Raw genomic sequence first — 22,450 nt, forward strand, 5'->3', positions numbered from 1 at the left:
GTAGCTCTATATAATTATTATCAGTGATTCTATTTTGTTATTTTATTTATAGCTTGTATTAAGGTTTTCTTTATTAAAATGTTTCTGTAATGAACTGTTTTTTAAATGAACTGTCCTTAATTGTTTCTGTAATGAGCTGTTTTTTTATGTATTAAACTGTGATAAACTGTTTCAGTAATCAGCTGTTTCTTAATAATAGATATGTTTTTTCAAATAACTGTTTGTGTAATTAACTGTTTCTATAATGAGCTGGTTCTTTACTGAACTGTTTCTGAAATCAATTGTTTCTGTAATAAAGTGTAGTGAACTGTTTCTGAAATGAGCTGTTTCTTCATACATATGTTTCTTGAAGGAACGTTTGTGTATAAACTGTTTCTGTACTTAACCTTTTTCTGAAATAAACAGTATCTGCAATGATTAAATTAAATGTTTCTTTAAAGCACTGTTTACTGAATGAACTGTTTCTTACAAAAATGTTTTTAGAGAACTGTTTCTGTTATGATTTTTTTAATGTACTGTGTACACACTTATAGACATATGAAGACATACATAAATATAAGCTTCAATCGTTTATTGTTATTACAGACCCACGTGTAAACAGTAATAGTAATAGTAATAACAATAAGGCTTGTCTTCGAGTCCGAAGATTAATAAGGAATGCAGTATTTCCCGTGGCGAGTAGCCCCAGCTGCGACATACACATTTTTCAACATCTAGCACATGCGTAACCTTTGTCCGCCGGTGTTCGAAACAGATTTTCTTTTCGCAGTCTACGTCTGTCCTCGGGCAGCGGGTCTCAAATGTGTATCCCTCGGCCTCCAGCCGCTCTCTTCTATGTGGGAAGCGTGGTCGAGAGGCCAAGAGCGCTTGATCTTGGCTTGGCTACCTAGAAGGGGGATCGAGGTTCGACACCCGACTCGGGCAGAGTTGTGTTTACAGAGCGCCTAAAACCAACTACTAGATACCCCCCCCCCCAACTGGTCCACTAATGAGATTGGACCAAAGCGCTCTATGCATGCTATAAGCATGAAAGAAGCGCTATATATATATATATATATATATATATATATATGTGTGTTAGTTAAAGCAAGATGGCGCCTAAGCTGGTTGCACCTCTGTTATGTCGACCACACTTCAGCTCACCAAAAAAAAAAAAAAAGACTGCTTTTGGTATGCGTTCGACTCCCATACGAGATACGTGTCCTGCCCAGCCTAACTGTCGAACCATAAGAAGTCCCTCTATATCAGAGGTTCTCAACCTGTGTGTCGCGACCCCTTGGAGGGTCGATTGACGATTTGCCAGGGGTCACCTAAGACACATCGAAAATATGGATTGTATTTTGTCTATTCTTCTATTGCTGTGTGTGTGTGTGGGGGGGGGGGGTCGCAGCACAGTGTTGGATTATAAAAAGGGGTCGCCGAGCCTAAAAGGTTGAGAACCGCTGCTCTATACTGTCCACACCGGCGTTCGCAAGGAAATCGTTGTTGGTAGTGCTGTCGTACCAAACGATTACATCTATTGTTAATACAGTTCAACAATATTATTATTATTAGAGATGGAACGAAAAGCCACGTCATGCTGCACCAGTGGTCTCTATTTGTTGCTGGGTTTGTTTGTTTTTTTCAATTCTTTTTTGTTTAATACACTTTAGTTGGCTTAACAGATTTTTATTTAAATATACAAAATGGACGATAATTGATGCTATTAATTTTAAATTGAAAACCGAGTCCCGGGAATGTTAACTTTGACATTTATCACAATAAAGCTTTGAGCAATGCTGAAATGAAAAAGTAACAAAGAAAATGTCATCTTCACACGTCAGATCTAAGCGAGGCTAATCGCTATACAAGGTTTCAACACTGACCTGCGATCAGCCTGGGGGAAGTGTAGACCAATAGCTCGTTGCCACGTCGTACAGACCTGTGACGTGGCAACGATATGTACTGGTCTACACTGCCCACAGGTTGCATCGACAGAGGTCAGTGTTCAGGCGTACTTTGACGTTTGGTCTCGACGTGACACGCAAGCTCATTCCTGACTGGAAATTAAAAACCTGACCTTTAATTAACATTTCTGATACTATACTATTGTTGTAACTCCAGTGGCGGACTGAAAGGGTTAAGGGTGCAGCCTACTGATACACACCACTCAGGCCAATCACACAGGGCAACGGGTCAACGGCTGTCGATAGACAAGGGACAATACTGCTAATAACCTGCAAGTATGATCTGTGTTGTGATCATGTGATCAAGAGCCTTAACGGTCGAGAGACAGTGTGTAACAATAGAAAGCCGAGTCCAGGACAGCAAGCAGTAAGGACTGTGTGGTACCTTGTAAGTCCTCGACAATGTAGCTGTACGAGCTAGAGACACTAGTTATGTTTAGTTAGGCAGCTCTGTAGTGTAGCAAAGCATTTGAATTTGATGTAGCCAACTGTTTTGAATTGGCTGTCGATGTATTTGTAATGAAACCGCCACTTTGTTACTCGAAGCTCTTGTTGTCAAGTTCTTGTGTTAGATGTTCTGTTGTGTTGTTAAGTAGTGTTTGCAGAAGGCCTGATTAGGAGAGAATCGTAACACTATTATTAAAAGAGATTTATAGAAGAAACTGTACAGAAAGGCAACGACCAGCGCAGTGTTGTGGAGCACTCTAGAGCAGGACAAGACACACAGAGGGTCTCTGGTCATCCACTGCAACCAAATTTGTCCCCCTTTGTCTTGACCAAATCTTGCGTCTGTAAAAGGATGAGCTTTAGGGCGAGAGAGTGAGGTCGACGTGTTGCGCGAATCCTCCTCACTATAATCAAAATTTTCAGCGCAAGTCAATTAGTCACACAGAAGAAACATGAGACACTCTATCCACTTCGTTTGTACATTTTGTGAAAGTTAAAAGGATAATTTGCTTAACATCAATTGCCTTTTTCCTCTCGATAAAGATGGTTAATATAATGCTTACTTAATATTGAAAAGAAAATGGCATGGTTTGGCATTTATAATGTTCATTTACTAAAATGACGTAGATCTAGTTTCCGATTTTATGTTTAGGTGTATGGTAGTATGCACAACACAGAACATCGCATCTCAGACTATTTTATTTTTCATGTTTTAAAAATGGTTTTTATGTTTGTGCATATTTACAAAGTTACGCATTCAGAAATGAAAGCGAAAGTCTATTTTTATTAGATTTAATGGACTGACGAACCGAAAGACAGACAGACCGCCATGCAGCCGAGGACTTCTAAACAAAAAATAATATTTTGAGAAAAAAAAACGAAATCTCCGTGCTCAACTTCGACAATTGTTTTATCACTAAAACCAAACTCATCCAAAAGGCTCATCTTCACTTCCCCACCTTGCCCCACCCTGTACACCAGCCAAGCCAAATTAAGTGAACAGACGCCCAGGACGCCATTGTGTGCTACTCACTGGCGCGAGGCAGGTCTTTGCTCACGTTAGTAATCAAGCGTGCACGAGAGCTAATTGGTGTCGCCAGGGACTAATCAAGCATGAAAGACAGACGCGAGGGGGAAAAAAAAGGGGGAAGGGGAGAGCATCATGAACTGGGAAACGGTCATAGCGACAAGTGAGATGGCAGACAAGGGAAGTAAATCATTGGAAACTAATCATTGGTACACCGGAAGTAGAAACGGGACTTCGCACTTTATTTACGATAATCTAATTATCTATAATACTTTATTTCACTGTGTATCAATATCTTTATGTCAGTATTACTAAATATTTCAAACTGTTTATTTTAATTAAATAAAAATGAATGTAAACTGGAATTTATGCAAAAATTAAAAACCGCATTCATTACAGTGATTACACGTTGCACTGAATGACCTAAATACAGTGATGCCCAACCACATGAAACAACCAGACCATTTTAATTTCGACACTCGTGTCGCGGGCCACATGACCGAAAATGTTCAAAAACGAAATGAAATTGAGCTGAAACAATTTTATTAGAAACTTGTGGATCTAGTAGCCCCTACTTAGATTCATTAATGGGATAGTGGAAGTTATCTTTTTTTAACGCGATGGAAAGCTGCTTCATTTCTCTAATTAAAATGTAAGCAACATTTTAACTATCTTTACCAACGACTCATTTTCTTGTCTCTTTTTGGTAAATATTTCCATCAAACATCCAAACTGTAAGCGTAGTTTAACACTATTTTTATTCGCGGTTCAAACCCAGAATGCCGCCAAATTTTGATTTATAATGCCGTTTATATGTTGTTATTGTTTTTTTTTTTTTTAAACAGCCTTACTTTCTGTATAAAACAAACACGTTGGTTGACTATCATGTTCCACAAACTGGTAGATTCTACATTCAGAGTCCACTCGCAGTTTCTTCGGCTCTAATTATTTCCCATTTCGTAAGCGCACAAATATTAAATGTCATGGTACCAAGCCATCAGACAAAAACTCAGGGGCTCTAACGTAAGTAAAATACATTTTTCAACCTTTTTGGAAAAAAAAAGGGGGGGGGGAGATTTCTACACTTTGTGATGACGTTTTGGAGGGTCATATTTTGGGCATCACTGCTGTGATATATTTGTATACCTGTATTTCACATGCAGAGTTGAAATCAATCCAATTAGGGCATCAAGTTACGGAGATGTACTAATACAGCGCCAGAGACTTGCTTAAATTGCAAAACAACACATTTGAATATTTATAATTTTAACTCTCTATCTCCGCAATTATTTTCTACGTTCTAACAGAACTATTCATTTTTCATATTTCAACATTCTACCTTGTTATGATTAAACTATATTAACATCTTTGTTACCTATGCGGCATATTAATTTGTGGTAGAGAATTATACTTATAAATCCATGCTAAAGGTGTTACTCTAATGAAGTGTGGATTGTCAGGGTTGTGTTAAAGCCTTAGCTCGTTTGCCCGGGCCCCTGACGTTCAACCAGGCACCTTCGTGCTCACAATAAATAATTGACTCACTGTTAACAATGTTAACTGTTTAATGACATGAATATAAGTAATAATGACATTTGATGGAGTAATGACATTGAGTCCAAAATATTCGAATATTGTGGTTATAGTAATTAAACAATAATTCTGCACCTTGCTATCACACAACGCCACACAATAGTACGTTCCACACTGACACACTGCCGATAATAAACTCCAATGTAAATCTTGATAATCCCATAACTAACTCACCCTAAACAGGGGAACACAGAAGATTCTCAAACACACGACGTTACATCAGCATAATAACAAAACCACTCCATAAGCTTACAAGCAAGGCAACACAAAGAACGTGCGTTCAAAAATGGTGCACTTAATAAACATTGGTGCTAGATTCGGTTGTTATGAATCTCACTGCTCTATTTGATGTCTGTTCTTCTTTCTTAATGTTTTGATGAGTCCCCAAAGCTATACGAAATCTAAAAAAAAATACTTTATGATGAAGAAAACAAATATCAAAACATGCACACAGACAAAACTTGTAGATTTCGCCCTTTGATTTCATAAATAATGACTTATGTTCAACGATTTGTAACAGGAAAGAAAAAAAAAGAAGGGCAGATAATAAAATATGGACACCCACCATTTGTTTTTACTGGATTGTCTGCCCCATTCCTGCCTCGTTGTGAAAGCCAGGCGAGGCGAGAAGAAGAAAATTCAATTAACGTCGCGATTGGCTAAATATGAGAAGTGAGAATTCAACCCCGTGGCGCTGGGAGGTTCATATTTTATTCATTTCCAGGGGACATAACTCGTATTCAGTGATTTAATTTATTTTAAGTAAGAACTTGGGCACACGGGGAGAGGGTTGGCGGGGGGGGGGGGGGGGGAGGGAGATGAAGAGCACGCCCAGCAGACGTGAACATAGACACACAGACTAAATCATATCTTAAAAAAACAAAACACAAAAAAAAGCACGCGTGCAAAAACAGAAGCACACGACACACACACCACTCAAACACAACACACAAACACACACAAAACATACCACACACACAAAACACACCACCACAAACAACACACACACAAAACACACCACACACACAAAACACACCACCACAAACACCACACACACACACCCAAGAAGACCTACAGGAGATAAACTTCCTTAGATGCAATTAGGCATGCATTTTTGGCATGGAGTAGCGGATCGAGGGAGGGGGTGGGCTACAAGAAGTGACTATAAGAATGACTAACACATCAATGTCAAGGTTGTTATTTTTTTTCGCTCTCTTCATGTGGGACGAGAAGTGAGTTTAAAATGTACATATTAAATACATTTAATTACATCTCATGTGTTGATTTAGCGGTTACGTATCGGCGGCTGAGCTTGAATTCCGAACTGAAGGTCCCGGGTTCGAATCCTGGTGAAGACTTGGATTTTTAATTTCGGGATCTTTGGGCTCCTCTTGAGTTCACCCAGCTCTAATGGGTACCTAACATGAGTTGGGGAAAAGTAAAGACGGTTGGTCGTTATGCTGGCCACATGAAACCCTCGTTAACCGTGGGCCACTGAAACAGATAACCTTTACATCAGCGGTTCTCAACCTTTTATGCTCGCTGACCCCTTTTTACAATCCACCACTCTGCCGCGACCCCCCCCCCCCACACACACACACACATACAGCAATAGAAGAGTAGACAATAACAATCCACATTTTCGATGGTCTTAGGCGACCCCTGGCTAATCGTCAATCGACCCCCAAGTTGAGAACCCCTGCTTTACATCATCTGCCTCATGGACCGCAAGGCATGGAAGGGAAACTTTACTATCTTATTAATATCAGGCGTTCTTATCTTATAAACTACAGACGTTCCTTCTTATCAGAAGACAATTACGTCATATATATTGTAATATACTAAGTCAATTCATAACCTTAGAAACAAGGCTTTATTTCAATAAAACACGACTGATACACACAATAACACAGTACAGACTGGTCACGATTCACAGACTACGATAATGCGAACACGATTACAAATACTAGCACGATTACAAGCACGGGTAACACACAAGTTCATTTAACGATCACTCCATTCACCCCTCCTTCATTTCTTTCTGGGTCTTAGGTTATAGCCATGCGTATGAAGGGAAGGATCCGGAGGTATCTCTGGCGTAGACTTTTCTCCTTGCAAGTCGTAACTGTCCTGTACGGGACTCGAGTCAATATTGGCCTCTGGCATTGGGTGGCTCCCCTGTGAGTCACTGATGACTTCTGGCTGGTTGTACATCATTGGGGTGGGACTCTGTGAATTACTGATAGTTTCAGGCACGTAGCGACTCCCTGGTGAGAGATCCAAAGAGTCACCGACCTCTTGAGGCAGAATACCGTTCTCTGGTTCGAAATAGTCGTTCGTGGAACTTTCCTTCGGCGCCAGCTGCCTAAGCGACACTGTCTCCTCCCGGCCATTTGGAAATCGTATATGGGCGTACTGTGGGTTGCAGCTAATAAGTTCAACCTCTTGTACCAATGGGTCAAATTTTGAAGATCTTACAGGTGATTTTAGTAATACTTTGCCTGGGTTCTGTAGCCAAGTAGGCAAGGATGTTCCCGTTGGCGATCTTCTGTTGAATTTGAAGATCCGTTCGTGTGGAGTTTCATTAGTAGAAGTACACAGTAATGATCGAATGGAGTGAAGTGCCTGGGGCAACACAGATTCCCACTGTGATAGTTCCAACTTCCCTGAGTCCAATGCTAATAAAATAGCCTGCCACAATGTTTTATTCAGCTTTTCTATTTGACCATTTCCTTTTGCGTTATAGGGCGTTGTCCTGCTAGTGGCTAAGCCCTTAGAATGTAGATATTCTGTAGTTTCTGTGGACATAAATGATGAGCCACGATCAGAGTGGATGTAACTGGGTGTTCCAAAGAGGAAAAATAACTGGTCGAAGCACTTTATTACTGTCTTAGATGTCATATCAGGACAGGGAAAAGCGAATGGAAACCGCGAATATTCGTCAATCATTGTTAACAAGTACTTGTTGCGAGTAGCTGATGGCAAAGGACCTTTAAAGTCAACACTTATTCTTTCAAACGGCTGTGTGGCCTTGATGAGCGTACCTGCAAATTCCTTATAGAATTGCGGTTTAATTCTATTGCAGGTTCTGCATTGTTGAATGGTCTGCCTGACCTCTTCAACCGAGAAGGGTAAGTTCTTTGACCTGACATAATGTAGAAGTCTAGTGACACCTGGATGACACAGGTAGTCATGGTACGTCTTCAGGCTACTTTGTTTCGTCATGGTTGCACAGTGCCCTCTAGACAAGGTGTCTGCTGCTGTGTTGGCGTTCCCAGGTCTATACTGTATATCAAACTTGAAGCTTGCCAGTTCCAATTTCCACCTTTGTATCTTATCGTTTTTAATTTTCTTGTCATGAGTGTCTTTAAATATGTATGAAATAGACCGCTGGTCCGTAATAAGGGTAAAATAATTGTAACACAAATAATGCTTCCATTTGCGTATAGCTTCAATTATTGCAGTTGCTTCTTTCTCTATGGCAGATTGATGCCTTTCACTAGGTGAAAGAGTTCTAGAGAAGAATGCAATAGGTCTTCCGTCCTGATTTAAAGTGGCAGCTACTGCGATGTCAGAAGCGTCAGTTTCCACAATTAGAGGATGGTCATACTTTATGGTGAAAATTGCTGCTTTCTGCAATTCTTCTTTCAAGTCTTCCAACGCTGTTTTTACTTCTGTAGGTACAGGAAAAATTTGATTTTTCATTATAGGATACAATTTGTCGGAGAAATTTTGTATCCAGTGAGCATAATATGCCAAAAGTCCTACAATCCTTTTCTGAGACTTCAGATCTTTTGGAGGTGGCGAATCTCGCAGAGCTTGAAATCTATCAGGGTCCGGCTTTAAATGTCCTTTGGATATTTCATATCCAAGCAGCTTTACCTTCTTAGTAGCAAATACACTTTTACTTTCGTTGAAAGTTATTCCGTATTCCTGAGCTACCTTCTGAAAATGCAACAGATTTTTGTTATGGGAGTCTACATCTGTACCACATATTGTTACATTGTCGACATAGGCAAACGTGTCAGACAACTTTTCTTTTTCTATAATAGTGTCTATGGTTTTCTGGAAGCAAGCTACACCGTTAGTGACCCCAAAGGGTATTCTGCAAAACTGGTAGAGTTTACCACAAGCTTCGAAGGCTGTGTATTTCTTTTCGCTCTGTTGGATAGGTATTTGGTGATAAGCACTCTCCAGATCCAATGTGCTAAAGATTTCATACCTGGAAATTTTCTTCACCATTTCATCCACTCTAGGCATGGGGTAAGCGTCCAGGTAAGTAAATCTATTTATAGTTTGGCTATAATCAACGACCATTCGCTTTTTGTGCCGCTCATTGGTCGTGACAAGGACTTGAGCTCTCCAAGGTGATTTGGAAGGTTCAATGATACCGTTTCGTATCAATTTCTCAACTTCAGCTTTAATAAATTGTGTGTCTTGGAAGGAGTAACGACGAGATTTAGTAGCAATAGGTCTGCAATCAGGGGATAAATTTGCAAACAATTGTGGTGCCTCTACCTTCACAGCATTGAGCGAGCAAACATGAAATGCAGGTCGACCACCTTTGAATGGAATTATCAGTTCTTTGTGCAATGCGAGGAAATCTAACCCAAGCACTATATCAGTGCAAAGTTCATCTAGTAACGAAAGTTTAAATTGATTGTAAACTTCCCCTTTGTATTTTAGCGATGCAAACATGTGGCCTCTTGTGACGCTTGACAGTTGAGATGACGCCATAGAAATTTTGTGCTTTGAACGTGTCACTGACCAATCGTATTCTCTTGGTATGTTTGAAGAAATGTAGCTTTCCCCGCTACCAGTATCAATTAGGGCTTTTAGGTTCACGCCATTTACAGAGATGTGTACTGTTGATTTAGTTAAACCAGATACAGACGAAGTAGCAATTAGTGATGTTAGATGTGTAGAGTCCTTAATGCAGCTACAATCTTTACAAGATTGTCTTTTAATCTCGTGGCTAGGAGATGTTTTGACTTTTGTTTTGGTTATAGGAGTGTTGCGAGACCTGCAAACCTTCGAAAAATGTCCATTTTTCCCGCACGAATGACACATGCAGTCTTTGGCAGGGCATTTCGCTCTGAGATGCCGACTACCTCCGCAAAAGAAACATTTAGTACTCACTGTTGCGATTGTTTCTGAGTCCACCATTTCTTCGGTTGAGATTGCCGATGACGAAAGAGTTGACTCTACCAATTGAGAAGGAGTACTAAACGAACTGGATTCTTTTTGGGCCATGTCGAGTGTCTTGGCAATATCTAAAGCCATTTTCAAGTCAAGGGATCTTTTCTCAAGTAGCCCCTGTCTAATTACACTCGAACGCATGCCGCTAACAAAGGCATCGCGAATGGCGTCCTCTTCATTTTTGTCAGCACTGACAGCTCGGAACTGACAATCTCTGGCCATCACTCTCAGCTTGTGTACAAATTGATCAAGACTTTGATCGACTTCTTGTTTGCAAGTTGCAAGCAAATGTCTGGCCAATGTTTCATTAGGGGCCTTCACAAATAAATTCTCAAGAATAGATTTTGCTTCTGAGTATTTAGAACAGGTAGAAATATACTGATATAAGGATGGAGACACAAAGTTGCATAGCAGGTCAAACTGTTCGCTTTCACTAGCCCCTACCTTCGTTGCGAATCTGTCAAAACAAGAAATCCAATGTTTCCATGTAACTGAAGCATTAGTTGAACTAGGATCAGCATCCAGTCTATTGGGACGCAAAAACTTGTCCATTTAAGAATGGTTTTATTGAAATAAATTGTAATATACTAAGTCAATTCATAACCTTAGAAACAAGGCTTTATTTCAATAAAACACGACTGATACACACAATAACACAGTACAGACTGGTCACGATTCACAGACTACGATAATGCGAACACGATTACAAATACTAGCACGATTACAAGCACGGGTAACACACAAGTTCATTTAACGATCACTCCATATATATATATATATATATATATATATATATATATATATATATATATATATATATATATATATATATATATATATATATATATATATATATATCCATGTATCCATGTCCTCGTCTAGTCTTACAGGTTAATAAGAAACCTAAACTCTGTTAAGTCATTATTTCCTGGCTAGTTCGGCAACTTTTTCCCATCTCCTAATGCCAGTAGGGAAGGAGAACTTGTGCGACTTTGTCCTAGCAAAACGGAATAAGAGATGTTATATTGTTATTTTTATGTGAAACTGATTCGTTGTAATGAGAGAAAAACAAACTATAACAATAGCATTATAACTTGTGTAAATGAGGTATGGTCTTTTTGAATGTTTTCTTATTAGGTTTTGTTTTCTTATTTGTAAATTAAATTTCAGAGTTTTATGTAGTGTCGCTAAACTTTACTTTTACATCTGGACCGGGAAGAGATTTTGTGTTTTATATATAAAAATTCATTTAATTAAGTAAGTACAGTAACCCATTCAGACCTTGCAATCGATTGGGCAGATTATTTAAAGTTTATCTGTTTTTATTCATACAGATAACGACCAATTGCTATACATTCCCCAACATTTAGATAAGGGTCCTAAACATCCAACAATTATTGCACAATCGTAATGTTGTCCCGCAAGATTGGAACCCAATAAGCCTTGGTTCTAAAGCTAAAATCCCGGTCTTCACAGAAACCTTCCGAAAGGATAATATCAGCTAAACATAAAAACAACAAATAAAAAATATAATAATTATATACAAAATACAAGAAAACAATAAGAACAAGTAAACAACAAATATCAAACAAACTTAATAACACAAAACTACAAAACAACACAATTGACAACAAGTAAAATATCAATAGCAAAAACAAATACGAAAAAAAATGTGGAGGGCTTTAGTGTATTCACTTTTTTTTGTGTGTCACCTTTATTACGTATGAGTAGAAGAGGAATTATCCAGTTACAGACAGTTCAAAAGTAGTGTTCACAAATCCTTTCTTTCAAAACGTGATGTCCAAGCCGAGAGACTCAGTACATTTCAGCTCGGCTTGGCTTGGCTACCTGTCAAAGGGGCTCGAGGTTCGACACCCGACTCTAGTTTTTTAGCTCATAAAGACAGCACAGAAAACCTTCTCCCATATACCCCCCTCCCCACACTGGTCCAAAAATTACCAGTTGGAGGGGGGGGGGGTGAGGGTAAGCTATAAGCATGAAAGCTGCGCTAGATAAAAGCTATTCAAAAAGAAATAAAGCTCTTTGAAACTATGGACCTCATTCGCCAAAAAAAAAAACGAATGGTCACGTGATGATCAATGATAAAACAACCAAAATTACGGTCATGTGATATCCATGTTTGATTCGAATCATCTTATCTTATATAATACAGACGTTACTTCAAAAAAAGAAGATGATGACGTCCTACGCGTTATGCATTTAGTCATGCATATTAACCAATGACTTAGATTCTGCCAAGTCAATGGTTTTCCTGGCTGGCTCGGGCAACCCATTCCATGCTCTTATAGCACTAGGCCGTAAGCTGTATGGAATAGATAGGGAAGCCCGTGGCTCAAGGGTGTTTGTTTAGGATTGGTGTATGAGGTCCGTTGCTTAATTAAATTAATTAATTAAATAGTAATTATTATCTAACAATTTATTTTTTTTTCTCTTTTACAGCTTCGGTGACAATGACGGCAGCCAATATGCACCCAAAGCTGAACACAACCACAGAACACCTGACCGTGGTGGAGGGAGGAAGGGCCACACTGCCCTGCACTGTCCAGTCCATGGGCGATCAAGTGGTCAGTTAAATATTCACTCTTCCGTTTCCTTTAACTCTAATATTAGCCCTCTCTCTCTCTGCACGCTCCGTCCGTCACACACAGAAGACTGTCCACTGTAGCTACACACTGACCCCCACCCTATGTTATAACGAACACGTATTTTAGAGCCAATAGATCAGTGATTCCCAAACTTTTTTCTTTAACGGAACACTTCGCGCATTCTGAGTATTTAGCGGAACATTTTACTTATTTGTTTGTTTGTTTGTTTTTGAAATATTTTTATTCACATGGTGTCCTACCACTTAATTGTTCCAGTAGTTGGTGGAAAACCTACTCAGGCCTCGCGGAACACAAGGGTTCCGCGGAACGCAGTTTGGGAAACACTGCAATAGATGTATGTACTTAGGATCACCCCTCTAATTCATATGATGAATACACCTATGTCTCCTTCACCATTTGTTTTTAGTATCATTAAAACGTATAATTAATTTATAATAAATATTGTGCCCCACTAAATATCTTATCTGTACTTGTAAGATAAGATATAAGTTTCCTGTCACTACATTTTACTTTTAAAATTTGTTCAACACTAATCCCATCTATGTTTTTTGCCCCTAGGTCTATATTAGATATGTGTGATGTCATGCACTATAATATATATGTATTATATAGTAAATATTTATATATATAAAGCAACATTATTTCGTGCTACGAGATTTTCATTTATGGCGGAAGTGATGTAAATAGCTAGCTTTTTGGTGTATTCGTTGTACAGACAAAAGAAAATGTTCATAAGTTGTGTTTTTTCAAACGTTATATCATAATTTATGTTTTAGCAAATTTTCTAAGATTTTTCGTTTGTAGATCATTTAAAAAAAAAAAAATTAAGTTGCCAACAATCGAGTTCAGTTTAGTGTCCTTGCCATTGGTTAATATGCATGACTAAATGCATGACGCGTAGGACGTAATCATCTTTTTTTTTTTTTGAAGTAACGTCTGTATTATATAAGATAAGATAAGATAAGATAAGCACCATTGTTAAGTTAATCTTTAAACTAAGACTAACACTGCGTATTTGGTCCTTATGGAAATTTGTTGTGATTACATTACAACTACTCTTTTCTCATGTAAAAACAACACAACAGAACTATTCACATAATGTGAACCATTTTTAATCTAAGCAAGAAAAAAAATGTATCTCAGTGTATGGTATTCGTTGGTTAAATGTAATCTGTTATATATGCAGGGTTAGCAAACTGTGGTTACACATTCCTTGCGATCCGATGACATAATTCCAAATAAAACTAAATTACGTCTAACCTTAAAACTCAGGTTACTATTTTTAACAAAACAAGCATGATTGATAATAGATGCATTAACTTTAGACCTGCTCTTCAAGCAACCATATACGTCATACTGGAGATTTTCATAAAATGGAGACAAATCCATAAATATCAAGGTTTTCCATGTATTTGGTATACATAATACTAGAGTTTTGCTAAGGTATACATTTTTCTACAAATCATGTCATAATTTTCGGCGCTTTTTTCTAGCATTGTAGAGTAAAATTTAAAAAAAAAATGTAAACCAGAGCAGATTACTCTAAATAACCTTAAGTCTTGACATCTCCGACATGCGCAATCGTTTTATTTATTTTTAGCTAGGTCAAAGGGCACTACACCAGCCATCGGTTCTTACTATTTGATACATGTTTCTGTCTTGTCATTTTTAACTTTATTATTTCTATTTATTTCGATGTTTTTATTCGTTTAGGTTTTTGAATCAGAATATCAGGTAAATAAAAAATATGAAATGGAGTGCAGGCCACGAGACAATGTCTGGTTGAATAGTCTAACTTAGTGCATGCTGGGAAATGTTGTTTGAACTCTGTGTGTGTGTGTGTCTGGTGATACTGATCCTATATCAAACCTTCGTCTTGTCTATTCTTTTCCAAACATGTTTATTTCACGTACTTGATGCCAATTAACCTTTAACCCTAACCTTTAACCTAACTCTAACCCTTTTTGTCTTGTATTACACATTTTTTTAAATACGAAGATTGTAATTTGTAAAAATCTTTTTTTAAAGTAGATTTTTAGAAATGCCATTTAATTAAGTAAGGAAATAGTATATATACATTTTATATAAATACTATATAGTTACTATGGTATATTAAAATACAATGTAGAATAAAAAAAATAAAATAAGCATTTTTTAAAACGCTGATAAGACATTGATATTTAAGAATTTGTAACGTAAACCTTGGATTATTTCATATATTTGTATTTTCATTAAACATTTATGTTTTTTAATGCCGATCTTTTTTTTTTTTTTGTTTTTTTCGAAACTTGAGTACACAAGCTACGTCATTCTATGCTACACGATAACCGACTTTCACTTAAATTACTTGTTCTAGCTTGCAAGTAAATCAAAAAGAGAGAAAGAAAAGAGGCAAAAAGCCCTACGATGTCAAAAGCAATAACCAAAAAAAAAAAAGAAAAGAAAAGAAAAACTTGTCAAACCTAGATTTGACTTTCTTTATCTGGTCCACTTTTTTTTTTTTTAACACAAAAGTAGGTTTTTGTTTTACAAGTGTTGGAAGTTTCTTTAAAAATAAAGATTCACACTCCCTAGTCCAAAAGCCCTGCTGGACGACAGGGGGCTATCATGACGACACCACAAAGTGCGTATCACACAACCAGGTAGCCACCGTGGCTGCTTTCAATGAACTGTTTTTTTAAATACTTTTTCTCGAAGTCTGTAACCTTTCGATAGTTGGTTTTTTTTTTTACCTGCTAAGATAAGATAAGATAAGTTAATTTACTGGTCCAGCCAAATGAAAATTCAATTTGACTGCGATTATGGGAGCTCAATCACTTTGATGAGACTGAATCATATCATGACATTTGGAAGCTCAGGTTATAGAATAGTACAGTTTTATAAATTGAATAAAAAAAATAATTACTGATTATTCAAATTATCGGTTGTTTCTATTCAAATCTAAGATTTTGTACTACAAGGGTAATCAACTGTATATATATACACAATAGACATAGTGCTAACATAAAGGGAACTTTGCTTGGCCAATGTGAAATAGAACAGGAGGTTTGGGCCACGAGGCCTTCAGCTATAAACAATCGATAAAGACTAACGCAAAATAGGCTTTAATTGACTTGTACGCCAATGTTGTTGGCTATAGAGGCATAATTTACTTTGGCCCAGTAAAGTTTCCTGAATGCATGTCTATTGTCTCTGTTCAAATCTGCTAATCAACTTAGATTGGAACATTCAGAAGTGAATTCGTGAATTGATCTGATTGGTCAGTTTCGTCTGTGCTTCTTGTGGTACATGGTGCTGTGAGCTGTGAAATATTTGTGTCCAGGTGTGCTAAATATTTCTCAGACTTTCTTTCCTAATGTGCTATTCGCGTGGGCGTGTGACGTCTGCCCGTATGTGCCTGTGTGCGCCTGGGTGTTTGCCGATGCTTGTACTGTGTGACTTAATCTAATTCTGAGTCTTCATTTTTCAGAGTTTAACTTTTTTAACTCTTTCTCTCCGTAATTATTTACCACATTCTGATCGAATCAACGCTGGTATCGTCAGTTAGGAGAGAAAGAGTTAAACCTTCCTTGCATTTGCTTGTATCGTCCATGTGCTTACGTTTTTCATCCTTGAACTTTGTATACTTGCTCATTTCTGATCCTACTTTTTAAAACACTGGTATCGTTAAGCGTGTGGGCTTCTTGGGTATTGTCCAGCCACTGGCCAATGTAATTCCGGGTACAGGGGCAGACGACACATGATATTGCTTACTTCCCTTAGATTGCAAAAAAAAAAAAAACCGTAACTATTTTCAGAATGTCGAATTATTTTTTTTTAAATTTTCATTCTCTTGTCTTTTTAAGCCTGCCAATGTATGTAAGCTATATGGTAACCAAGAGCCTATATAGCAACCTTTTTGTGTATCTGCTATAAGAGCTATTGAAGTAAAGATATACATTTGTTTTAAACCATATAATAATATTTGGGAACTTTGTTTTGGAAACAAAGAACAGATTACCGTGAATATCCTTTAGCATGAAAAACCGTAATAATAATATTATTCAATATTATTTTATTGCCCGAATGAAAATAGTACCGTTTGGGGCTGTTTATATCTTAAAATGGTAATTATGTTCAGATATATATATATTTTTTACGAGGTAATGGCATGGATCATACATTTCAAATGTTATTAGGCATCAGTGTTCTATTAGAAATTTGTGAACATTCGGTTATCAACAACTTTGTGAATATGGTTTTGAATTATTTCATGCGGCCCCCCACGAGCCAATGGGCTGGACAACCCAGGTCTACATGCTTTTTTTTTTTTCGCCTCTGCTACTTTATCTCTGAAGCGCGTGTCAGAACGAGACCAACCGTTGTACAAGGTCTGACATTTGAGTTGTGACGTCGTAACCTGTGAGAAGTTTAGACCAATAAATCGTTGTCACGTCACAGGTCGTGACGTCGGTCCTGTGACGTGGCGAAGAGCTATTGGTCTAAAATGCCCACCGTTTGCTACGTCGCAGGTCAGTGTTGAGGCCTTCTCTAATGTTTGGTCACGACCAAGAGTAGGACAGCAGACAGTTTGGCGCCTATTGATGTAGGTCAAGTATTCATAATAAATTTACTTACAGGCGGAGACTTAAAGGGAAACTCCGATGGTTTTGACAATTTTTGATACAATATATGTTTTGATCTACAGATAATGAATATATTGTTATTTTGTTTTTATTTGCAATAATAACTTAGTAATTGATATATTTTTCTGACGTAATTTTCCTGCGCATCCAAAACGGTCAGACTTTCACCGGGTTTCTATGTGACGTCACACATGCCTATTAATTTAATTTTAATCTATTGACTTACTGTATAACGGAAAACCATTACAGTAACGTTTACATTCTCCTAAAAGAAATATATCTTTGTCTATGCAGTTAGATCTAGATCTTGTAAGCAAAGAAGAAAAAATGCGTGTTAAAGGAGATTTACATGCTTGACTAACCACGGCAGTGTGTATCTTCTCGCCTGACCACTCAACACCCAACAAACACTATCGCTTGGTTGTCTTGTCATGACTGACTTGACATAGTCTAGACTAGCCTTACACTGACCAGTTTGTTCGAATCAGTCAGACCTGCGGTCTTTTTACTTCTTGGGACAGGGAGGGGCTTAGACGAAAATGTTACTCTTTTTTCTCGAGTTGGTTGTCCTTATGCTTTTAAATCTATCTATCTATATATAAGTGTACCATAGCGCTTGACTAGGCCGTCACTAAGACTTACAGCCTAACAGCTACTGTAAGAATGAAGCGATACGATGGGTCAAATCTAGTTTCCCTTTCAGTATTGTTGAGGGAAGTGACGTATGCCTAACCTAAAAACAAAATCTCATAGAACCCCGTTTTTTTTTTTTTTTGAGATGTCAAGAATTTACTGACTAATTTATTAAATATAAATGTTTCTAAGCATTTAAATACAAAATGGTAAAATGTTTACTATTACAACTTTTCACGCAGAATTTAAATATGTCACTAACTCAAATTTGAAAAACCTTCGGAGTTTCCCTTTAACGTGAATGGAGTAGAAAGTAGGTCAAGTAAGTACCTTCTAGTCTGTCAACTCCTGTCGCATCATTCTAAAAGGTCCTGGTACTAACACTTTCTTAGCACGGTGTTCTTGGTACTTATTTGTGTTATATGGTACTAACATGATGCCATTAATATATTATACTTGTTTACTATTCATAGCTCTGTGTACCATATTATGTAATATAGAGGAGGAAAAGGGAGTTAATCTTTTACTTTATTTTACTCTATACTTTTTTATTTAGATGGATAGAGTATGTTTACTGATATTTTTTAATTATTAAACAAATTTCATGTATTATTATTATTATTATTTTTTTTTTACAAAATATACACTACGGGAATGAATCATTTTACTTTTAATATAAACACGCTATTTCTAATTATTTTACTATTTGTTTAATTTACATCCATTAGATATAACTTTCAACTTAAAAAAACGTGCTACATATCTAGAGGCCTATAGGAACATACATGCAGATGTCAAATGGACCTCACTCACCAATCGTAAACAAACATTTAGCCACGTGACTCTATATATCTTCTATACAAATTATGTAATCCATAGTGGCTGTCACGTGATACGTATTTTTTCATTGCCTTAACAATATTTTGACGAGGCTGAATGTGTTTATGTACGATTGGTGAATGAGGTCCATTATGCTGATTACACATATCAAATATACACATGTTCCTAGTATGTTTGTGTTTCTACAGACTAATTAAACAGAATTATGTACACGTAATTACGTGTTTTTTTTTTTCGGTTGTGCCATTTAAAAACAAAACAACATTTTTTTTCCACTGGGTGATATTCTAGTATAAAAACATAAACACACTATACAAAACGACCACGCGAACAATTAATGTATCAAGTTCTTTAAATTGTTCTTGCTAAGTTTTAACATGTCAAATCTAGCCAAGGGCATTTTTAGGATTCATCAGCTGAGTCCATTTCTAGGTTTGTTGATATCTACGTCCCCCCCCCCCCCACATTGATAAGAGTTCAAGGTATGGCCATTACTAAGGAGGGAAAGGAGTGTGTGTGTGTGTGTGGGGGGGGTATTAGTGTGTTCTGTGAAGCCGCGTTAGCATCACGCTATGTCTACAAGGTAAATGTGCTGTCAGTCTCTAGTGCAGCCCAAGTGATCCAAATCTTTAGTTAAAAAAAAAAACACCCCCAAAAGCAACACTCTTTCTTTGTACCATTTGTTTCAATCCTCTGGCCATTTCCCCCCACAGGTCATATGGATCAGCCCTAAAAAGACGGTGATTAGTATGGGCGACCGGCGCCTCATGGACGACCAGAGGATGAGCGTGGAGCGCCCTTACATCAGTATATGGAACCTCCTCATCCGAAACATCCGCCACAACGACACTGGCTACTACGAGTGCAGGATCAACACTAGCCCTGTGCAGACCAAGAAAGTTTTCTTGGATGTCAAAGGTGACGTATTGTCTCATCCCTCGTCAGTGTGGTGATTGTGTTTGTATAGAGTCAGTGATGCCCAAAATACGGCCCGCGGGCCAGATATGGCCCGCGACGTGGTTTCATCCGGCCCGCAGAAACGTCGACACAAAGTGTAGAAAATCGCCCCCCTTTTTTTAAAGTTGAAAAGTATCTTGAAGTACGTTAGGGCCTCTCTTTTTCTCTGATGGATTGGTACATGGACTTTAACATTAGTACCTATACGTTATGTAATGGTAGACCTGAAGAAACTCTGAATTTAGAATATACCAGGAAAAGTTGAACGGATCTTTAATTTTTTGTGTGAAACGTGATAATAAGCCAACATATTTGATTTATAAAGAAAGTTTGGCTGTTTTAGAAAAGAACCACATATAAACGGCATTATAAAACAAATATGTTGTCCTTCTTGGTTTGAGTCTCAGATAAAAAAAAAATTGTTAAACTACGCCAAGAGATTGGAGGAGAAGCAAAAGAAGAAAATGATTCGTTGGTAAGCTGGCTACAATGTCGCTCGCATTTTAAGAGGAGGCGCGTAAAAAAGAAAGATAAATTTCAGACACCCCATTAATTAATGTAAGTAGGCTACTAGATCCAGAGGCTTCTAATACTTTTTTCGGTCATGTGGCCCGCGACACGAGTGTCGGAAAGTGAAATGGCCCGCAAGTCGAATTACGTTGGGCATCACTGGTATAGACCATTGTGGACAACACTTTATAGAACCTTGGTTGTAAGATGGGAGGATTTCTATGTTTATTTATTTTATTTATTATTATTTCATTGGTTGACTAGGTAAACTGGGGTGACGGCCCTTGAGTTTTGTTTTTACTTTACTACATGTTTCGGATGTTCCTTCAGAGTTGAAGATAGTTTACTTCCTAGTCCAAACCTCCAGCAGGACGACGGGGGATGGGAGCGGGCAGGGTTTGAACCCTTGACCGTCGATAAATCCGAACGACAGTCCAGTGCGCAAACCGCACGACCAGGCCTGAGTTATGGAGCCTAGCGGTACGATATGAGTAATATTAGAAGTCAATTTTTATGTGTATATTCATTTAGTTAAAGTTTGATGTATTGTCTTCAGCTACAGATACCCTGATTTACTTTGATGAAAGTTATATTTGTGTTGTTAAGTCATCTCTGGCGTCTCTTGAGTTATTAAAAGAAAGTATTACTAGTACGTTCTGGGTCAAGTATAATCCCAGTAATGAGTTCACAACAATCACAACAGTCAGTCTGTCTATTTCTTTCAACTCTTCGTCATTCTGTCCATCTATTGCAGGGGTTCTCAACCTGTGGGTCGCGACCCCCCCTTGGGGGTCGATTGACGATTTGCCAGGGGTCGCCTAAGACCATCAAAAATATGGATTGTTATTGTCTACTCTTCTATTGCTGTATGTGTTTGTGTGTTTGAGGGGGGGGGGGTCGAGGCAGAGTGGGAGATTGTAAAAAAGGGGTCGCCGTGCTTAAAATGTTGAGAACCGCTGATCTACTGCAACTCTTCTTTATGGTGTATAACTTTATAACTCTTCATCCATGTTCATCCTTCTTTAAATGTTCACGTTTGTGTCATTGGCTTTGTGATACAAAACTGGACTTGCATTAAATCATCAAAGAGAGATAACCCAGTAAAAGCTATTTTGAAACACAACTCAGGCATTGCTTCCTCTTTTTATTACTATTCCACTATGGTATAATAGCGGGAATATTTCCTCCTAGAATTTATATTATTTATTTACTTCGTTTTGGTGGTATTCTGTATTTGTATATTTAAGTACACTTAAATTTTGCATTTTTTTTTCTTTCTAGTTCCTCCGGCTATTGTCAGTCAGATGTCGTCTGACAGGATCGTCCTTGAAGAAGGGCAGACTGCCACGCTGGTGTGTAACGTGACTGGGATCCCACAGCCCAACGTCACGTGGTACAAACGTAATCATAAAGGAACAAGTAATATCAAAGAAAGTAAGATTAAGATTGAAAGGGAAATATACAAATAGCCTTTTGATATTTATTGTGGGGAGTGGTGGCAGAGTGGTTAGGCACTACATTTCCAAACCTAGAGGTCCCGGGCTCAAATCTCGATGAGGACTGGAATTTTGAATTTCGGGATTCTTGGAAAACTCCTGTGTACACCCAAATCTAATGGGTTACCTGGCTTCAGTTTGGGAAAGTAAAGGCGGTTGGTCGTATATTATAAAATATTTATGCTTGAATGGGGTAGGCCTACTTTTTAAAATATTCATTGTATAATTTATTGTATAAACTTTAAGATTGTAGGTTTAATACTATAATTAATAAGAAACAGTAATGTACTCTAAATTCACTCGAAAATCCTACCTTATAAAATACAGAAGTCACTAGTCATGCTTTGTTAATCAATGACTTAAATTCTGTCAATTGACGGGTTTTCCTGGCTGATTCAGGCAACCCATTCAACGCTCTAATAGCACTAGGGACAATCGTAAATTTGAAGTGCATTTTAATTAATTTAATGTATTTGGTATTTTGTACTTTCACTAGTCTTCATTATGATAAGTAGCTGTAATTAACATTCAGATGCTGTTTCTTTGTAAT

At 37.7% G+C, this 22,450-nt stretch overlaps 1 protein-coding gene across 2 annotated transcripts in view; it reads left to right on the forward strand.

Moving 5' to 3' along the window:
- Positions 1-22,450, forward strand: part of LOC106065009 (lachesin-like) — a 219,050-nt gene that overhangs the window by 190,852 nt on the left and 5,748 nt on the right. Inside the window, exons 3-6 of one of the 2 annotated variants that reach the window (XM_056018423.1) lie at positions 12,673-12,797; positions 14,553-14,573; positions 19,651-19,855; positions 21,686-21,838. In XM_056018423.1, coding sequence (XP_055874398.1) covers positions 12,673-12,797; positions 14,553-14,573; positions 19,651-19,855; positions 21,686-21,838 — 504 coding nt within the window. The remainder of the gene's footprint in view (positions 1-12,672; positions 12,798-14,552; positions 14,574-19,650; positions 19,856-21,685; positions 21,839-22,450) is intronic. The other variant, XM_056018424.1, reaches the window with a different exon arrangement.

This window comes from Biomphalaria glabrata, chromosome 1, assembly GCF_947242115.1.
Source record: "Biomphalaria glabrata chromosome 1, xgBioGlab47.1, whole genome shotgun sequence".
In the NCBI taxonomy this organism is placed as follows: domain Eukaryota; kingdom Metazoa; phylum Mollusca; class Gastropoda; family Planorbidae; genus Biomphalaria; species Biomphalaria glabrata.